The sequence below is a fragment of the Ciconia boyciana genome, chromosome 5, assembly GCF_034638445.1.
Source record: "Ciconia boyciana chromosome 5, ASM3463844v1, whole genome shotgun sequence".
NCBI classification, from domain to species: Eukaryota; Metazoa; Chordata; class Aves; order Ciconiiformes; family Ciconiidae; genus Ciconia; species Ciconia boyciana.
In genome coordinates this window covers 64951937-64972139 of record NC_132938.1, presented here as the reverse complement: position 1 = coordinate 64972139, position 20203 = coordinate 64951937, and the positions used below count along the sequence as shown (strand labels likewise).

Below are 20203 nucleotides of genomic sequence, written 5' to 3'. Positions count from 1 at the left end.
ACCGCGGAGTCTTTTGTAGCTGGAATGGCTCTGTGGCAGTGACGGCTTCAACATGGCTTTTTGCATAGGTAATTGGACAGGAAAAATAGTCTAGAGGTTTTGGTTTGCTACTCCCAGTGGAGAATGCATGAAGTTCTGTGGTGCTGCTGCTCTCAAAGCAGAGCTTGAAGAATTGAGTGCAGCAGCTCTCACCATGAGTGAGTAGGTCTAAGGGGAGGAAGAAGAACCCAAACTGACCAGGGACAGTGTTGTCAAGTCACTGGTAGGTAGAATGGCACCTGGAATATTATTCCTGCCCTGGGACATGGTGGATCACCATTTTTCATCCCATCTCCACCATGCAGCTCGAAAGTAACTGAACAGCCAGAGTTTTGTGGGAAGTAGTTGCCTTCTGTCTCTATGGATGCAACCGCCGTTCTGCATGGCAAAGGGAAGCCATTTAGCAGCAGTTATGCCAAGCTTTGCTATTCCAGGTAAAGCACTGCGCATACCAAGGCAGCCTCCTTGTCATGGAAATGAACTGACTGAAGAAGCCTGTCCTACTTGGTGGCATCAAATCTGTGATTCAAGTTATCAGTGGAAACAACATCTGAAAAGGAGACTGCATCGTGCCCTGGGCTGCAGGACACATGCCAGCTCTGGGAGGATGGGGGCATGTAATGGGATCTGAAACACTTGCCCTCCTGCAGCACACCTATCTGCTGGTGCCTGGGGCTCCTGCCCAGAGAGGAGGGTGTCAGTGCCCCTGGGTGCTGCTGGGCAAAACAGCCTGGTCACAGCCTCAGCGCTGCTGTCTCACCTTCATGGGCAACAGCCTCTCTGCTTAGTAAAACATGGGGCTTTAGGGGTGTAGTTTCATACTGTAGTCATCCCCCCTCCAGGGCATCTAGACTTAAACAGCTTGTTTAGCTGTTTGAGACATGCATGAGTGGAGATTTGAGCTTGTGTACAACTCGAGTGCCATTTTCTTTTCATGTCTTTATTTTCCTTTTTAAGTAAAAGCTCCGCAAGTTTTCTTGCCTGCAGCTCCTTTAAAGCAGATCTGCTTTGGTGATAATCACATTGCCAGCACACATGATCCCCCCCAACCGTGTAGAAGATGCATCAGTTTTCTCCTGGCAAGAGCACTCGCAGCACTAAGCCACCCAGCACCTCCAGGGGACACTCTGCAGTGTCCCCTACCACTTTCCCAGGCATCTTGCGCAATCATTGCTCATCCTGACCTGCCATGCAAGTCTCATGAAGTATGTGGCTGCTTTGCAGGATTGCTAGATGGAACACAGGATCAGATGAACTTCCTTGCTTTGCTCAGCCAAACTCTGATCAGATGGTTTGCAGTGGCCCAACACATAACACCAGTTTTGCCAACCAAATCATGGGAAGACATCACATCAATTCCTTGCATGTGTTGCCTAGATCTGGTCATCACTGAGCCTCAGGGGACAGCCATCCTTGGAACAGCAATGGGTACTCATGACCCTGTGTGTGTTTGGCTTGACTGACAGCTACCCAGTGGTGATGGAAACACATGTTTTCTCTTCAGTCTCTTCAGTCTGTGCCTTCCACAATGGTATTTCAAGTTCAGGTGTTTGGCATGGTTTGTTTTGATGTTTAAGTAACATCGTGTTATTTCCTTTACTAAGATTGTGTAGTGATTGTTGACACACAACTCCCCATCAAATAAATGGTTTGTGAGTGTGGGGAAGAGGGGACTTTCTCCCAGAAGCTCCTGGAAGACTTTCTGTTGTAGATACAAATGCCATAGCTTGGTGTTTTTGTTGCTGTCTCCTACTTTGCCATAATGGTTTAGGACTTGTTCTGAAATGCTTGTTATGTGGTACACGCTTGCTGAGGGCAGACTCACTCCACCTAACTTTTTTATGTAGAGTACTGACCCGCATCTTAGCCGGCTCTCATCTGACTCGAAGAGGGAAGCAAGACAAGCCTCGCATTGCAAGTCAGAGGCTAATTGCTCGGCAATGAAGCCTGCAGTGCAGGTGATGCTCTGTGCATGCAGTGATAGGTCTGTCAGTGCGTTACTCAGTGCAGAGCCATGCAAAAGAAGGCCTGCACAATAGGGGTACTCTGTTGCCAGTGTCCTCCCATGAGCTGGGTTATACTGAGCACGAACACTGCCAAGGGTCAGATCTCTCCTACGAGACAGAGATATGTCCAAGGAGCTTGTATTGCCTAAGCCACTGCTGTGTGGTGAGCCTGGCACCAGGCTCCAGCTGGCCAGCAGTTTGTGATAAGCAGCCTGGAACACAGTGCAGGTGGGGCTCCCACTGCTGCCACAGGCTTGCTGGAGGGCCTTGAGAAACAGCTCCAGTGGGTTGAGGCTGAAGGCATAGGTCAGGAGGTGGTGGGAAGGAGTGCCTTCTGGACACACATAGTTGGTGTAAAGCCACTTGAGGCTTTCGGCATTGAGCAAGAAACTCAAAAACCCTAGTTTGCGTTTGCTCTTAATAATATATCTCCCCATAGAGTCCGTTAAGGTGACGAAGAAGCTCTTGGCCTCCTTAAAGAGGTGGCTTATTTTGGTGTAATTTCCAGCTAGCAAAGGCCCCTTCAGTCCCCTTCTATAGGGACCTCTGCCATGAAACACATCGCACAGACGGCTCATCAAACGCACAAACTTGGCAGTACCACTGCAGTTCTGGAATGAGGCCAGGCCCAGCTTCTGGAGGTGTTCCAGCGCATCAGCAACACCCTCGCTGAACAACAGGGTAGCAAGGTTGACCTTCAGGTGGTAACTCTCCTCACTCCCAGGCCTGCCTGACTTGGGACTGCATGGCTCTAATACCCTCTGCTCCTGCAAAGCCGCCAGCTCTACCACATGCTGCCACTGCATGGTGTCACTGAGCCACTCTATCTTCTGGAAGCACTGTAGAGCATTCCTTATCAGCTGAAGTGCATGGCAAATGTCGAAGTAGTACATGATGCTGTGAGCAGAGCCGGGTGGATGCTGGAAAGTGCACTGAATCCTTTCGGGATCTAGCCTGACCCCCAGAGCTCTGGCAGTCTCAGCACCGCGAGCGGTGGCGCCTGATGTCACAGCCAGCACTGTGATGCCAGTGTTGTTCAGCTTATTGATGGTCTGACGAAGCAGCTGAGCAAGTAAGTGGCCAGTCGTGCTGTTCACGAAGAAGTAGCCAAGTGGAGCTGTCCAGGGACTTGAGATGCCAACTGCCATGAGGATTATCGCTTCTGAGGCCAGTGGAGCTTCGTCAGCATCAAGGATGCCTGCTCCTAAGTCAACAAAGCCTGTCAGGCACTGGGTCTGTGGGTCCCACTCCTGCTGCTTCTGCAGGGACATGTCTTGTACCATCAGGGTACAGTAGCGGTAGGCCTGTTCCCCTCTCTCCACCTTTTCCTGAAGGCGGAGAAAAATGTCGTTGCTGAAGCCTGCAGCAGCCTCATTATTAGACAACCAACTGGAAAAAAAGGGAGGATGTGATTAGGAGATGTGATTCTGAGAAAACTGAAGCAACAGTCAGCACCTTTTTACCACTTAGGACATGGTCAGCCACATCAAGAGCTGTAGAGCAGGCTAAGGCACAGAGTATAAAGCAAGCAGCCCTGCCTTTCTTAATGCATAGTCTGAGTTTCTTTTCTCACACCCTAGTGATGGGAAGCCAAGCAAAAGTACTGACCACGGAGGGAAGTAACAAAGCAGCTTCCTGCCTCTCCAATGTATAGGAGATCAGGACAACAGGAAAAAAAAATTAAACTAAACACAGAAGTGCAAATCAGGCTAGGCAGAGGGCCAGCAACGCCAGGTCATTCTCCTTCCCAACTGGCTTTCTCCACGCTGTACACCTTAATCCAGTTTGGAAGATGTGAAAGCCTCAGCAGCCCATGTGGAATGCTACTCTTCTCAATGCGCTCTGTGTCCCCTACCTCCTGGCACCCATTTGAGCAGATTCTTTGGAGGAAGCTGTGTGAAGCCCCCATAGGCTGGTATGGACAATGTATGTATCTGTTGAGCATCCTCCAACTGCACTACAGGAGTTTGAGACTCAAAACCTGTAGGGGGAGAGCTGCTTCAGCTTTTGTTTCGTGTGCTCCTACAACTTCGCTCCTTGTTAATGGGTCTGATAGCATTTCAGGTAGTAAATTCTGAGCTTACATAACTACTGGCAATGGGTTATGCAACTGAGTTATGTGATACAGAAATATCTCCCTTCTATAACTTTGAAACAGACACTTGTCAAGATTCACTAACTTCCCAGAGTCCTTGTGGGGCAAGGTCAGAAAAACCAAAGCTCTAGTCTGACTGCTTTATGCAGTCCTTCACTTTCTCATGTTCCCTTCTTGACTTTTCCCTTTTCCAGAAAACAGTCCCAAAGTTTTCCATGTATAGTCCTATTGGTTTTGACTTCCTTTATTGACACTTATTCCTGCCCATCTCTCTTCACTCTGTTTTGGCTGTTGGTGGAGTACTGCTGGTGCTCCCTTAAGCCTGCCTCCTGATGCTTCTTTTTAGATGACCTTACCCATATTTGCCTTCCCTTCCACTATTTGGCTCACCCGTCCGCTCTCATGAGTCTACACTGCACATCACAGCATGTGCCAATGTGGTAAAGCACCTCTGCTTTTTTATATTCCTCCTTCCTCCCCAGTGAATAGTAAAACACATATAGACCCTACAGCAGCTGAGGTCCTAAAATGTAGCTTTTTTCACACCCATACTCATCTAGGAATACTTAGCAAACTCCACACTTACTCTAAAATTGTTAATGTGAGGAATGTGTTATTCTCATGCTGTGACCCACCTGCATGAACACATACCAGCTCTCTGAGATGAGGGGTATCAATATTTCTTGACATTTGCTTCTCACTCTGCTTCTGTTACTAAAATAAAGCAGGGAAAAACTACTACTACTGAATGTTTCAGAACAGATCTGTTACACCTATTTCTACATGAGTACCTGGAAATACATTCAGAATGAATGAATGAATAAAAACTTGCTTTGTCAGGCTGTAAGGATGAGGGAGGGGAAAAATCTTCCGTAGATAATCATAGGCCTTAATATGGTAGAGGTGAAGAACGCAAGCAAATTGCCTCATTTCTGGCGAGTATTCTGCCATCTGCCTCCAGCTGTGCAACTCACAAGGCAAATCTGCTTAAAAAAACCAAGAGGTCAGCTTTAGTGAAGCAAATAAATAGCTGATAACTTAACAGAGGGATGCATAATACAAACACATTGCAGAATACAAGGCAAGAGGGTGGCCTCTGGAACCACTCAGTCCTGAAGTCTGGTGTGAAGTGTACAGCTCAGCAATACTATCACCATGCCTTACCTCTTCCTAGGGACGGGCAGTGGCCAGGGAGCGTGTGCCCTACCACACTGTCTGAAGCCAAGTCCCCAACACATCTTTCCCCTCTTTTCCTATCTAATGTCATTCCACAGTTTTGAGTAAAGACTGTGTCTTACATGTGGGTGCTGCTTAAAAATTGACATAACAGGAGAGAAGCCATTAACTTACGGTTGACTCTGCAATTTGAAATGGCTTCTTCAGGTTATATTATTAATGTTAACAGAGCTCACTTCTAGACAGCACAAAAGACAAGGTTTTCCTAGTTAAATATACTCTATTCTTAAGTCATCTGTCAGCTGAACGGTGGCACTGTTTGATTTAACAGCTTTGGTTACAGGTCTGACCCAAGTACTGTAGCCAGCCTTAAGTAACTGAATTTTTCAGGGAGATTTTAATTCTTTGCAGGATTAACTGTTGCATTCCAGACCTACAAATCGCAAAGCCTTTGCACTATAGCATTGGACCTGGGAGTCTAACAATCAGGGATTACCGATACCATAAAGTCAAACAAATACATAAAAATGGGGCAAGGGAGTACAGACCCTGAAGCACTCTGCCTTAGCAAACGCCTCCAGCAGTACCTGAAAACTGGGCCTGCAGCAAACTCACGGTTTCCTCAGAAAGCTGCTGCTTCTCTGCCAGCTCCCGGAGGATGTTCGCCACCGTTCTGGGCCCGTGCATGGAGGAGCATCTCCCGGCCGCAGGGAGCTGCTGCTGCTGCAGGGTCTCCAGCGGATGCCGTGCCTCCCCGCCCGCTGCCCGCTGCCCCTTCAGGCTGTAGTTGTGGTCCCCGGCGGGGGGGCTGGGGAGAGGCTGCTTCAGAGCTCGGACGGGGCGCCCGCTCCTCCGGCCGGCGCCCAGCGATTCCTAGAGCGGGGAAGGGAGACGGGAGGTCACCGCATACCAACGCAGCCCGGCTCAGGGGGGAGACGGGAGCGCGGCCGTTACCCGCACGCACTGGGTGGGAGAAGCGGGAGGGCACGGCCCCCCGCCGCAGCTTCCGCCGCAGCCCGTAGCGCTCGAAGTCGGCCTCGGCGAAGTGTCGCGAGCAGAGGATGGCCCCGGGGCCGGGCCGCCAGGCCTGGCGGCTCCGCGGGTCCACGCGGTTCACGGCGCGGATCCACTCGCGGCGCTGCGCGGCGTCCACCGGGAACCTGCGGTAGACGGAGAAAGAGAGGGAGGCAAGGAAGGGCGGACGGGCGGGGGCTGCCCGCCCCGCCCGGGCGGGGTCCGGGGTGCCGCCGCGGGGGATGGTCACACTCACTGGTGGAAGGAGATGCCGCGCTCCCGGCTCCGCCCGTTATCGCGGGTGGTACAGCCCAGCGCTGAGCAGCTCCGCGTCATGGCTGCCCCGCAGCGACCGCCACGGCCCGCCTCCACGCCCCCCCCCCGGCAGAGAACGCGCCTGCCCATTGGCTGCCACCGCCTGCCCTCCCAGCTTTATCCTTCCTATTGGCTCGCACGCCATGACCCCGAGCCTTCCCGTTGAAAGCTGCTTCTCCATTGGGCGCGGCGGCCGTTGCTGGTCTTTTTGTGGCAGTGCTGCAGTTCCGCCTCGGTTTAACGTAAGCAGAGAAGCGGATGGTGGGAATGGGAAGAGAACAAAGCCAACCGGTAGCGGCAGTGGAGGAAGAAGCAGCCAATGACAAACGGTGATCCTCGCAGCCAATGGGAGCAGCGGTTCCAGTTCCTATATATAGTAGGGCCGGGAGAAAGCGCTGCCTTTCCTGCCGCGCGGTGCTTGGTGTTGCAAGTAGGGCTGTGGTGCACGTCTGAACGATGCCCGACGGCGGGGCCGCTGTCTGCGGGCGCTCAGCCTCGCAGGGGCGGGAGCCGCAGTCGTGCCATGGGGCCGGGGTAGCGCCCGCCCCGGGCACAGCGTCTTCCCGCTGAATCCGGCGGCGGGAGGCGGCAGCGGAGCTGTGCTCTGGCTGCCGTGAGAGGTGGGTCAGGGGCCGCGTCCGGAAGCACCCCCCAAGCCACGAGCCGCCGCCCCTTCCCCCCGCCCCCGGCTGTGAAAGCCGGCGGATCGCCGGGTGCGGCGGCTGGGTCGCTAAGTCACGCGTGTTGGTGTTATTCCCCCGCACCGACAGGCGGAGGAACCGCCCCTGCTCGTGGGTCTGGTCTCTGTCCGATGATGAGCCTCACTGCTGTTCACATCATGACAACGCCGTGATTACTGCCGTTGAGCTGAGGAGGACAGGCGGTACCGGAGCCCCCGTGTTGCAGGCGCTTTCACCCGGTTCCTCTAAACCTCAGCGGGGCGGCCGCCCCTAACGCCTGTCTCTCTTCCCCAGGGCCGATCGCTGCTCCTGCCACGAGAAATCCGGAGGAGACCCAGAAGAAGAAGGCGGCTGCACACACCCCTCCCCCCGCCCCCTTACCCCTCCCCACTCGCTTCCCGCGTAGGGAAAGGTGGAGCCCCTCTCTCCGCCGCCCGGAAGGCGCGGGGCGCGCCCGGAAACTGGCGGCGGGTAAGAGGCGGTGCAGCGGCTGCCACGTTGGAGCGGCCCGGGAACGGTGAGCGCCGGGGACGCAGAGGTGAGGGGGGTGAAATACTCGTTTGCCACCTTTTTTCCTTCGGTTCTTGTCGGAAACGGCGTGTAGGTGCTGGTCGAGGAGGTGGCCAGCGGGCTCCGGCTCCCGCTGGCCGTGCACGGTGTTTCCGAGGCGGGGGGAGCCCCAGGGTGTTAAAATAAGACCCAAAAATGAGGCGGTGGAGGCTTTTAAGCCGTTTTTCGTTTTCTGATCCGGCTGGTTGCTCAGGGTGTTTGGCGGCGAGGGTCTAGTGAGGGTTTTCCTGAGGCTGGGTTTGTTTCGTGGGTTAAGGCTGAAAGCTGCTGAAGGGTGCCTGATGTGTGCCTTGATGCTGCTAGAAGAGGGTTTTTCAGAGCAGTTGAAGCTTTGCCCACGTTTTCGTGTGTTATGGTCTGTTCAGCAACCATCAGTTTCCTCTACGTGTCGATGTTATTCTGCCAACGCAGTATTATTCCTCCCCCCTGGCTGTGCCCTGGAGGGGATGGCTTAAGTGTTTGTCTGTGGGATATCTTTAGGAAAACGACCCTGGCTGCTTCTGCCAAGTCCTAATGCAGCTGCTGAATCTGTGGCAGTGCAGTCTCCCTGTGCTCCATTTAAGCATTACCTTTCTTGATTTTACTTTTTAGTGAAATGAAGCTGAAGGAAATTGATCGTACTGCCATGCAGGCATGGAGCCCTGCCCAGCAGCACCCCATTTACCTGGCCACAGGTGAGTTTCTGGGAAGCGTGTGCTAGCAGGCCTCGGGCTACGTGTGGTGGCTGCCATGAAGTGGTCTTAATTGAAAGTTGTAGGAGTTATTTTGTGTCCTAAAGGCTGGAGCAAGGTATATGGTGCGGTGCTTTCAGTGGAGTTCTCCAGTTGTGCCGTACCTAAAAACATGCTTTGCATTCTGCAAGTGACAGCAAGCATCCTCTTCTTTCTGCCAGGGTAAGGTGACAGCAATCCTAACTGGTAGTTCACTGTTCTTTGCTGCTCGTTTGTAATTTTGATCATTTTCTGTGCATCGTCAGGGGGAGAGAGGCATTTGCCCAAAGCTTTTCCTGTCCATATTGGTTAAGAAACCCCCAAAGGGGGAACCATGGGGAGGAGAGTTATGTAGAACTACATGTAAATAACAGAAACCTGACCCCATCTCAGGGTCCTTTTTGCAAGGATGGTGTTTTTATGCCCCTCCTTGTGCTGCTTTTGCAGTAGCTCTTTGGCTATCATGGCTTTCTCACTGCCAAGCACGCTTCTTTGCAGGTACATCAGCTCAGCAGCTGGATGCAACCTTCAGTACAAGCGCTTCTCTAGAAATATTTGAGTTGGACTTATCAGACCCTTCACTGAATATGAAGTCCTGCGCCACCTTCTCGTCCTCTCACAGGTAAGCAGTGGGGTTGTAACAGATAAGTAATGGCTGTGGAGCTGTTATATGTGGTGCATGTGGAAAGGCCACTTCATAAGGTTTACCTGCAGCTGTTAAGGAGAGGAGCAGAAGTTCAGCGATGAAGGTGCGTGAGTGCCATTGATGTTGTGGGACAGTGAGGTGTCATTGTGAAGGCAGCTTGGGCTCCGAGGAGTTGCAAGCAGCTCATGCTCTGACATAAACCTAAAAAATCTGACATTGGCTGGTAGGTTTGAATATGTATGCAGACCATTTATCTTGGGGAGCCTCTGGAATTCTCCAGCAAACAGAAGGAAATGTGAAATTATGAAAATGCAGTGGCAACTTTTCACATTGCCCCATCCTGTTTACATTTAGGTATTTCAGGGAGACTCCTGTAACATAACTAAACTGGGTCATGTTGTGTGTGTAGTATCATACCTCACCCTGCAGCTGGGAAGCCAAGTCCTGAGTGTACAACTCTACTTAGCTCTTAAGTTCCTTACCATGCGCTTGTCCAAAGAAATATTGTTACCATCAGAGCGTCCAGTTTCCATCTTGGCAGCACTTGTAGTGGCTCTCTGGTGACTGGTCCAGTGGCTGTCACTCGTTGTGGGTGAGCTGAAACAACATAGATGGAAGTGCAGGATGTTTCTGTGGGTGGAGAAGGAGGTGAAAATTTTCATTGCTGTTGGATTGGATCCGTGACTCTTTCATACCAGCTACAGTGTCAACATAACCACTCTTTCCCCTGGTGACCTGAAATGACTTGACTGGAGGTGCAGGCAATTACAACATTTTGCCAGTATGTTCAAGTGAGAATTTGACGCTTCTAGAGAATCAATTGCCATCTCTGCTACCTCTGACATGAGTAGAAATTAATTGGACTTGAGTCTTCATGATCTGTTCTAAAGCTGTTATCTTCAAGACTGAAGGACTTATAACTGTTTCATAAAGTTCTTGACCAAATGCAGTTTGCTGGGTTCCTAGAGGTTAAGTGTTGCCTATAAACAACTTGAGGGGGGTTGAAATTGTGTGCATTTGCACGCAATAAGATTGTGAGGCTGCTTAGGGATGCTCTCTTGATTTGGGTAAATAACGGTTGTGGTAGCTTTTGCAGGAGGAAGCACAAGGTGTTAGGCTGCTGACTTTGTGCCATGTCAGTTTTGTTGTAATGATTTGTGGGGCTGGCAGAGCAGTTGTGCTCTGCTCACAATCTGTGCCCTGCAGTTGTCTGCATTTTAGTATGTGGGGCTTGTGAGAAACAAGTCACAGTCTCTGTTTAATGTCCTGCATTGTGGGCAAAGCTGATGTTAACACGTCCTACTGACCCACTGAGAGCAGGATGAGGTCTTTGATCTTTTAAAATGTCCTTGTTCTACCTTGTTTTAACTATGACTGAGATTTTTCAAGGCTTGCCAAGTGACATTTGCTTACTGACTTTCAAAAAACACTTCTTATAGCCAGGATGCAGTGCTCCTTTGGAAGTACTTCCCTTTGTGAGCAACACAAGAATTTGACTTTGCCCCAGAAAATGCATTACAAAGGAGGCTGACTTTTTTTTTAATTAAAGATAACAAGAAGTGCCCCAGCTAGCAATGTATACGTCAGGCTTTATTTTGGTTTGCAGTAAATGAAAATATCTGGGTGATTAAACACACAAAAGATAAATCCTGCAACAAGCTTTGTTAATTGTCCTCCAAGGAAAGTTTTGCACTGCTTTTATAGAGCCATACTTTTATCTTGGAAAGAGCAAAGGGCAGGAGGAAAGTTGCACAGTTAACTCTGGCTTTTGTTCCTCACAGTTTTCTGCCTTCATTTTGGATTATCTTGAGTCCTGTTGAATCTTGCTGGTGGTGTAATACTAGTGCCCAGATAACCCTGTCAGTCACTCCATTTCTCATAACCTTGCATAGTTAGGTGCAGAAGTATAAAAATCATACTCAGGGAGAGGGTCTGTCTGATATCACAGACCAATTTCCATTTGTAGCATCATTCTTTGGTGAACACCCACTGTAATCTGAACACTGCACTAGGAGACTGAGCACTTGGCTGTTAACAGTATTTCTCACCCATCATATCCTGTTTGTCTAGCTTTCTGCAGTATGTATTTTATCATGCTGAAGTTGCTGTGATTTAAAGAAATTACTTGAAGGTTGTCCAGAGATAACAAAGAGATTAATAATAACACGGCAAATGCTAAAGTAACTCCTTGCCACCTTCTAGTCAATGTGGGTCTGCTTTCTGCTTGCTTAAGAGCTGATATGTAACTGTGTCATTTTATGTAGAAGAAATTCATTCTTTGCATGGCTGAATACACAGGAATACTGTTTTGCTTATGCAGCACGTTCATTGAATTGAAGGAAATTTGGGTATTTGCAGATGGACACAGTGGTGTGAAAATACTTCATTTCTGGAAGTATGTTTAATTCTTCTTGATTTAGCCTGGAAAATAGATTGTTGTCCAAGAGACACGTATCTGTGATGTGAATAAACTACTTGCTGAGCCTCCAGTACAGCAGATTAAATGCTTGCACATCCTGAAGCACAGATACGGAAAGGGATTTGGAATTTTTCCACCTTTTTCCTCTCTTGTATGAAGAGTTGCTCACAAATAGCAGAGGTTTACCTGCAGGCTTTGATTGGATGGCTTACAGTCCTTACTTTGATTACTCCTATTGCTTTGCAAAGGTGAGCTCAAAATCACGTGCAGTTGGGAGCACTTACCTGATTCTGCAGCCAGGAGAAGAGATGTTATTGGTTACCAGGTTATTGGTTGTGCATGTCTTGACCCTGCGTCTTGATAATGAGCAGAATTGGGACACATTGTCTTTCTGACAGAAGGGGTTGTAAGTACAGAGACTCATCATTAAGGAGAAATGCAGGCATTGCTTTTCTCTGACGTGTCTGCTCTGTCTGTTAGCAGCAGTCTGGAGGCTTTAGCTGGGGTGAGCAAAATGGGGTGCATCAGTGTCTGTGGAGCAGGTGGTGGATGGTTGTAGACTGTGGGAATCTCTGTGTCTTACAGGTACCACAAGCTGATCTGGGGGCCACACAGCATGACCTCGGGTGAGAGAGTCTCCGGAGTCCTGATTGCTGGGGGTGAAAATGGAGATGTCATTCTGTATGACCCAGCCAGAATCATAGCTGGAGACGCTGAAGTAATAATTGCCCAGAAAGACAAGCACACAGGACCAGTAAGAGCACTCGATGTCAACATGTTCCAGGTTGGTTTTCTGCTGTTCTTCATCACATGCTGTCATAGATGAGTGACCTGTCTTAACTTGTAACCTTAAATGTTTCTGTCCCTTTCCCCTCCCCTGAAAAGCATGAACTAAATTTGGTGTTGGAGTGTCTGTTTGTATTTAGTAGGAAAAACCTCTCCTGTTACTGGCATTTCAGGATGGGGAATGAAAGAGTTTAACGTGTCTGGTTTACTCCTTCCCCTCATCAGTTTATGTTGTCAATTTAGAGCATCTTTTTAGCTCAGCTTACATGTAAAGTAGAGGTGGTCTTCTGTGGTGTTTTTAGCCAGTCTCCCTCTTTTAGCTCCCACATACTGGGCCAATATTGTTCTCATCACACGGGGAGTATTTACATGCTCTCACTCATGTTTCTGGTGACATCAGATCTTAGGTATTGAGGGTTGGGTAGGATCTGTCTTCAAGACCTCTGAGTATTGTTACTTGGAAAAAGGAGATGGAATAGGGAACGTGGCGACGTGGCCTCTTTAGAAGAAGAGCTCTCAGAGCCGAGAAGCTTTCCTCCATCACTAATGAGCGTTTACTTCCTTCTAGGTACAGTGGGTTGGTTTTTCCTTGTCCCCACCAGCTGTGCAAGAATTCAGTTGAATTAGTTTCCTAAATAGCACTTCTGTCCCTGCACACTTGCTTTCAGCAAGGCCGTCCTGTGTTCATTGTGTCCTCTCTGAATTGCTTCCTTTCCATTTCTGCCTGTTATGAAGTCGGGACTTGCTTATCACCAGCTGCAGGATATGATCAAAGGGTGCTTGTGTCCTTGGCTCATGTCATCCTGCCTCGACTTTTACATCCCAGAAACGGGATTGCTCTGGACGATTGCACTCGCTGTGGGCAGGGTGCTGTGTGCCGTGATAGCTGCGGTACTGCTTCCTCATTTGCCCTCTCCCAGAAGTGTCACTGCTTTTCACTTGCCTGTCCATGGCTGTGCCCCTGCAGCCTCCTTATGGGTGTTTGCCATGCAGTGGAGGAGCGCTCCACAAAATGGGAATTTTGGTCTTGGCATGCCAGTCTAGTGCAGTGTATGGATTTTTTTAATTAAATCAATCTTACTTGCAATCTCAAAAACCTGCTTTTTTTTTTTTTTCCCTAAGCTGCTCTGTGTGAGCCAAAGGCTATATCCTGAGCTGATAGGAGAAATTGGCACAGTCCTGTGGATCTGATGCCTCCCAGCAGCTAAGTCTGTGAAAGCTGATGCTGAAAATACTCTTAACATCTATTAATGTGTCTTACAGACTAATCTGGTGGCCTCTGGTGCTAATGAGTCTGAAATCTATATCTGGGACTTGAACAATTTTGCCACGCCAATGACACCAGGAGCGAAGACACAGGTACCAGATTTGTATTTGTTAAATATTGCAAAGCAGGCTAATGAAAAATATGCATCTAACTTAAGTTGAGAACTCATTGAAACCTACAGTTTTAAAGCTGTCTTGGGGCGGGAAGCCTTTTGAAATCTAACTTCGGCAGCAGTGAATCGTAGTTAGCCATGAGCTAAGTTTCTGGCAATGTTAGATACAGTCTTTAAGGGGTGGTAGAACAGATGTCTTCGTATCAAAATAAAGAAAAATATGTTCCTGCATGTTATTCTCCAGTGGCTTTCCCAAAGGCCAACAAAAATAGGCCTCCTGTTGGTACTTAATTTTTTGTAACATGCTTATTAGACTGTGGGATTTGAGATATTTTTCTTCTTGTGACATGACTGTGACTCAAAGCATACAGCAGGAGCCCATGTCCTTAAGGACAGTACTCTCTGAGCGGCAGTGTATGTAGCTTTCAGTGAACACTTTTGGAAGGAAGTCAGTCGTGACAGGACTATTTTGCCACAGTTTGTGTCTAGCCGTGATTTTTTTTGTCCAGCTCCATACAAGGGTGACTGGATGCTGCTACTTTTCTAGCCCATGGAGTGTGCTTTCCTGGCTGTGCCTGTAAGTGCAAGCATGCACAGGTCCATGCGATGAGTCGTTTGCTCTGCTTCCTATGCAGCAACCCTGGATGTGCAGTCATGTTTATCCACAACAGACCTGCAGTTTTGGCTGGCTGCACAAGCAGTTGATTCATGTCTTCATGTGGTGGGATTTTAGTTTTTTTAAAATTGTAGTTGGCCAGGGAAAACTGAAGTATCCCCTTAGTCTTTGAGAAACGCTGCATTTTATCAAGCAACAAGTGATAACAAGCTGAATCTCTCAGGTTACTCTTTTTAAATATCCATAACCATTACACATCTTCTAGTCTTCCTCTGCATGTTTCACTGCATGCATGAATCTGAAGATTGTGAAGGTATAGATTGAGGAAAATAGGAGGAAGACAAAAAGCAGCTACTGAGAAGCCAGAAGATAAGGCAGTAGGTTTGGCAGTTACCTTCATGGGTTTCAGGGAGTGTTTAATTGCTATACTTAAGGGTCAGTGTTTAGACTGTGTCTCTTAAAGATCATCTATGGAGAAAAACAATAGCCTTTTGTAATTTGTGCCTTGTGAAGGAGATAGAAGAATGGGAGGAAGTTGTTTCATGCATGTACGTTTCCATAGCTGTTACAAAATTGCACAAGAAGTTTGTGGTTACTGGAAAATGCGTTTATTACTGCATGATAATTTGGAGACAACAAAGTGAGGAAATGTGATGAGAAGTAATCTTCATTTTAAAGATTTTTAGTTTAAACTCTGTGGGTTTGGATACTTTGTTTAGTCTGAGTCATTATCATGTGGACATTTTGGAGGACACTCACCCTAGTGAAAGATCCCTGTATAGGATTTTTTATGTCTAATAGTAATTTTTTAGGCTGGGAAATTTTTTAGTCCATATGCTTAATGACAGCTGGAAATAATAGTGTGACAAGGACTGGGTTAACATTGCTTTTAATTCTCGGACTAAGAATAAGCACTTGCGGGAGGGGGATTAAAAAACCCCACAGAATTCCTCCAAGCAAACTTTTTTTTGTAAGTCAAAATCTAATAATCCAAGGCAAAAGGGCAGTTCATATACGCGGATATACTTTCATGGAGTAATTTTCTATTCTTGAAGACAGTTGTGCTGAGTCTTCAAGTGACTAATGTATCATATTGTAAAGCAGAAAATGCAGATATTACAGAGAAATACTAGCAGCTTATAAATCAGGGTTTTCAGGCATTCTACCCTACAGCGTGTGTACATAGGAAACCAGAACACACGCAGTACCTGGGATGAGTCTCCTTGCAGATTTGTCATTCAGCAAGTCCTGAAAATAACAGGTTTTGAGTCTTCAGTTTGGAAAGGTTGTGACAGGCTGTTCTCTGTGTGCAACAGCCTCTCGAGGACATCAGCTGCATTGCATGGAACAGGCAAGTCCAGCACATCCTGGCATCCGCCAGCCCTAGTGGCCGAGCTACTGTGTGGGATCTCAGGAAGAACGAACCTATCATCAAAGTCAGTGACCATAATAACCGGGTGAGTTAGCTCTCATGCGGCTGCATGGGTGCTTGTGGAGAGGTGTGGGGTGCCTCTTGGCATGTGGGGACAGGTCGTAGCACCCCTTCTTATGTGACATAAAGATACTGGTGTCTGGCCCAGTTTTATACAACATGCTAAATATCTAATGCTTTCTCTTAAAAGGCTACGTATATGCAGAGGGATTGTCAGCATTTTAAATGAAAATCAGCACATGCAGATTGAAGCAAGGCAAAGCATTCAGATTTCCTATTGGAGTGATAAGTTAGTTTGGAGAAAGCCATTACTGATCTCTTTGGGGCTACCACAGAAAGATTTTTATTCAGCTAGTGAGAAATGACATGTTTTGTGTGCTGGAGAGATGAGGTTGCAGCTGATGTGCTCTGGGTGAGCACATTAGTTTCGCAGAGCGGGTGACATCATGACTTAGTGCTCAGGCAGAGAGGGCTTCCTCCTTGGCATCACAGGTGGGATGAGCACAAGGGCTGAGCCCTGGCAGGACACTGATGACTGATGGAGCTGGGGCCTGTGCTTCTGCTGGTCTGGATGTGGAAATAGGAGCAGGCTGCAGCTGAGCTTGGAGAGGGCAAGGTCTGTGGTGGAGAGCGCCCCAGAGAAGTGTTGGCATTGAGTGGGTTACAGGGGACACTGCCTGGTATAGTTACAACCACCATGCCTGCTCCTCAGGCAGTGTAAATGTAAAAAAGAGCCTGTTGAACTTGTGGAGAGTGACATATTTGTATAATTCTGTATATTTTAAATGGAATATTGCTATAACAAACTTTGAAAATGTAGCAAGAGTTCAAAATGAAATTTACAAATGGGTGCTCTGTGGTCACTGGCTCTTATTCTGATAAACTATGTAACTCTCAGTTTTATGTATTTGTTGCCTAACATAACAGCAGCACAGTAGGTTGTCTTCATCATGTGACAGTTGTCTTCATCATGTGACTGTAGTCTAGTGACACAATGTTCATATGACAATAACCTCTGCCTAATGATGGCTTTTATTAAAATATCAATAAAAATATTAGAGAAAAAGGTTTGTACAGAGGGCTTTACAGTTTTCTTACATTAAAACATAGGACTGTGAACAAGACAGCACAAAGTAATCTCTTTGAGAGGACCTTGGGAAACTAAATGCAAGTCTCCTCACTCAGAGAAACAAGGAGACTATCCCAATCTGAATGCAGTCAGAAATAATGTGCAGAAACACAGCTGCAAATTCTATCGCAATGGTGTTTTACCACTCATGTAGACATATTTAGGCTAGTTGTCTCTTGTCCTTTAGTGCCACGTAGTTATTTTATGCTGTGGTGCAATGTTGTCCCTCAGATGCACTGCTCAGGCCTGGCGTGGCACCCTGATGTTGCTACCCAGATGGTTTTGGCCTCGGAGGATGACAGGTTGCCTGTGATTCAGATGTGGGATCTAAGATTTGCCTCCTCGCCACTTCGTGTTCTAGAAAGCCATACAAGGTATGAGTCTTATGTAGCCTGCTGCTCCATGGTGTTTGCACTGTTGGTGAATGCGTACCAGTTTGTGCATGTCAATTCTTGCTCAGTTCCCTGTGAAGGCTCACTTACTTGGAGGTGGCGATTCCAGCAGCAGGCAGTGTTATATGCTGGCTTGCTGACTAACCAACCAGGTATCCTGAAAGGCTTGCCTTTTGGGGGCCTGCTGGTTTGAAGGGAACAGGCCCCAAAATAAAAAAACCCATCCTGCTGAAACACTGAAGTTTCCAGTTTGTTTCTATGCTTTTCGAGGAGAGGGAGCTGAGGTACAAAGAGTTAGTAGTCGTTGATTTTGCCTGAGTAATGGACTGAAGGCGCACCTGGGCATGTCCTCACATGTGGACATGCAGTCTCTCTGCTCCTCAGTCTCCTAAATGCCTTAAGTTTGGGTACAAGGAAAGATTTTTGTTAAATTCTTGTCCCTCCTCAGTTGTTAGTGAAACTTTCCTTATTGCCCAAAACCAGCGCTTGATTTAAGGACAGAGAACAGGTGTAAGTATGTGTTGCAGCTTCTACCAAAAATGCTGCCAGTGGTTCTGCTGACTTGAATCTCCTGCTAATAAAAAGAAGCTGACAAACTTTGTAGTCGCTGACCTTACCTACAGGTTTGCACACTGTATGTTAATGATACTGCAGGCAAGCAAACCATTTTGTTATATTAGTGTCCAGGTTCTCCTGTGTGACTGATGCATTTAATTTTCAGATACAATGGCTGCACCTTTATAACTCTTCATGGAGAAAATAGAAAGCATCTATTTCAATAAATAAAGTACTGATAACATTGAAAAATTTATCCTCTTGTAAGGGGAAGGAGTGGGGAGGGCATTTTGAGGTGGAATGCTCAGCTAATGTAGAAACTCAACTTATAAATATGCTTTATTTGTCACCATTTTGTGTTTACATTAAACTTTTTTGGTTGTGACTTTTCATGCAGGGGTATATTGGCCATTGCTTGGAGTATGGCGGATTCGGAGCTGCTACTTAGCTGTGGGAAGGATGCTAAAATTCTCTGCTCCAACCCTAACACGGGCGAGGTATTGTACGCACACCACTTAAAAAAAATCTCTGTTCAGAGGTGGCACAGTGGCATGTGTAAAGCAGGTGTTGGTGTGCTTGCATTCCTAGGAATGGTGCTTCTATGGGATGTTTCTCCCTATCCTGTGTACTTGGATTTGGTATACGTGCCTTCTGAGCTTGTTCTGGTGGTGCAGGATTCCTTCCTAGTATTGCTGATATTACACATTTGTCCTTACTGCTTCTCTCCTGCTAAGTAGTAAGGTCCCTGCTTGTTATAAGGATTAGAAATGGCCCCACTTACACTATTTGCTTCTTACTCTTTTGGTTTGGGCCTGATGTGGCTGGATTACTGTTGGAATTGCCTTTTTCCTTCTGTAAGAACTTTTATGCAGACCAGAGGGATTTTGTAGGTTACTACAATAGTGGCAGATCAGTGAGAGCAGTGGGCAATAATCCTGGAGGACAGAGTGAGAAGTGTGTCTAAAATTCAGACATTGGCCCAAAAGTGCAAAAGCTGTGGGGTGGTAAATGAGTTATCTGAGCTGGATCCTGTGCTGTTAGGAAGGCTTTACATGTGGATGAATAGTACTACATGTTTTTATTAAAAATAAAAAACAGTTTCCTGGGAGACAGCGAGGCAGTTAGCATTTTGCTCTTTGAGTTTCTCCTAGTTTATGGTTAAATGTCTGCTGCAGTGGTGGGCTTGTCTGTTCCAGGGCAGGAGAGGCTCTCTGCCCAGATTGCAGGTTTTAACTTTTCCAATTTTCCTGCGAAAACAGACTTACTTTGGAGCCTGGACATGTCTCCATGTAGTGTGTAGAGATACCCAGATTAGCTTTGAATGAGCTAGCATGAATATCAGCAGCAGCTCACAGCTTGCAGTGGGGACAGCACAGACATACACCACCTGCATAGTTTGTCCTGTGTGGATTAAACAGAAGATTTAGTGGAAGGAGGAGGAAATTAAGCAGTGGTGTGTGATAATTTCCTGTTTGGCGATTGTCAAGGTTTGCCCACTATTGGTGTGTACGCTGATGTGGAGGCTGCTGGGGAGCAAGAAGAGCAGACCAGTCTCAGGGCAGGCAGGATAACTGTTGCTGTTGGTTGTGGTGCTTCATAAAATCCCTGATTTGTTGGACCTGTTTTTGCTGCCCAGGTGCTGTATGAGTTGCCCACAAACACACAGTGGTGCTTTGATATCCAGTGGTGTCCCAGGAATCATGCTGTCTTGTCTGCAGCTTCGTTCGACGGGCGGATCAGCATTTACTCCATCATGGGAGGCAGCACGGATGGCTTGAGGCAGAAGCAAGTTGACCAGGTATTGAGAAATGTTCAGCTAAGAATATGGACAGAAAGAGTGGGGGGAAAAATCATGGGCTCATGGGAGGTCTTCAGTGGCTGTCTGCAGCCCTGCTTGCAGGAGTACCAATCCAGTGCAAATAAATGCTTATGTTTAGTTTATTGGAGATATGTCACTTTTGCGGGTTTTTTCCCCTTTTGTTATCGGAGCTTTCATCGTCTTTTGGGAACCTCGATCCATTTGGTATGGGACAGCCCCTCCCGCCCCTGCAGCTTCCCCAGCAGACCACCCCACAGAGTGTCACTTTGCCCCTAAAGAAACCACCCAAATGGATCCGGCGACCTGTGGGAGCATCATTCTCGGTAAGCAGGAGACAAGGCTGGGCATGGTTGGCCAGGCAAGGAGTGATACAGTGGTGGCACCTGCAAAACACTTTAGGAAGAGGGGAGTTCAGTGTTGTGCCC

General features: G+C 47.7%; 2 protein-coding genes across 9 annotated transcripts in view; one reads left to right on the top strand and one right to left on the bottom strand.

The window, feature by feature from the left end:
* Nucleotides 1–823: 823 nt before the first annotated feature.
* THAP9 (THAP domain containing 9) lies at nt 824–7066 on the bottom strand. Of its 2 annotated transcripts, none has more exons than XM_072862601.1 (5): nt 6587–7066; nt 6281–6476; nt 5904–6189; nt 4973–5126; nt 824–3434 (listed from the first exon to the last, which is right to left on the bottom strand). In XM_072862601.1, exons 1-5 carry the CDS (start codon nt 6733–6735, stop codon nt 1472–1474), a joined length of 2748 nt encoding a protein of 915 aa, XP_072718702.1. In that variant the 5' UTR covers nt 6736–7066; the 3' UTR covers nt 824–1471. The 2 variants fall into 2 exon arrangements, with proteins under 2 accessions (XP_072718702.1, XP_072718703.1); XM_072862602.1 differs by having other exon boundaries at nt 826–3434; nt 4973–5123.
* Nucleotides 7067–7073: 7 nt separating this feature from the next.
* Nucleotides 7074–20203, top strand: part of SEC31A (SEC31 homolog A, COPII coat complex component) — a 45274-nt gene continuing 32144 nt past the window's right edge. For 6 of the 7 annotated variants that reach the window (XM_072862599.1, XM_072862596.1, XM_072862595.1 and 3 more), the window contains exons 1-10: nt 7620–7842; nt 8487–8569; nt 9104–9227; nt 12256–12454; nt 13720–13815; nt 15768–15908; nt 17244–17386; nt 18357–18456; nt 19596–19757; nt 19949–20101. In XM_072862599.1, the coding sequence (XP_072718700.1) occupies nt 8491–8569; nt 9104–9227; nt 12256–12454; nt 13720–13815; nt 15768–15908; nt 17244–17386; nt 18357–18456; nt 19596–19757; nt 19949–20101 (1197 nt within the window). In that variant the 5' untranslated portion in view covers nt 7620–7842; nt 8487–8490. Of the gene's footprint in view, nt 7266–7619; nt 7864–8486; nt 8570–9103; nt 9228–12255; nt 12455–13719; nt 13816–15767; nt 15909–17243; nt 17387–18356; nt 18457–19595; nt 19758–19948; nt 20102–20203 lie in introns of those variants that run through there. The other variant, XM_072862597.1, reaches the window with a different exon arrangement.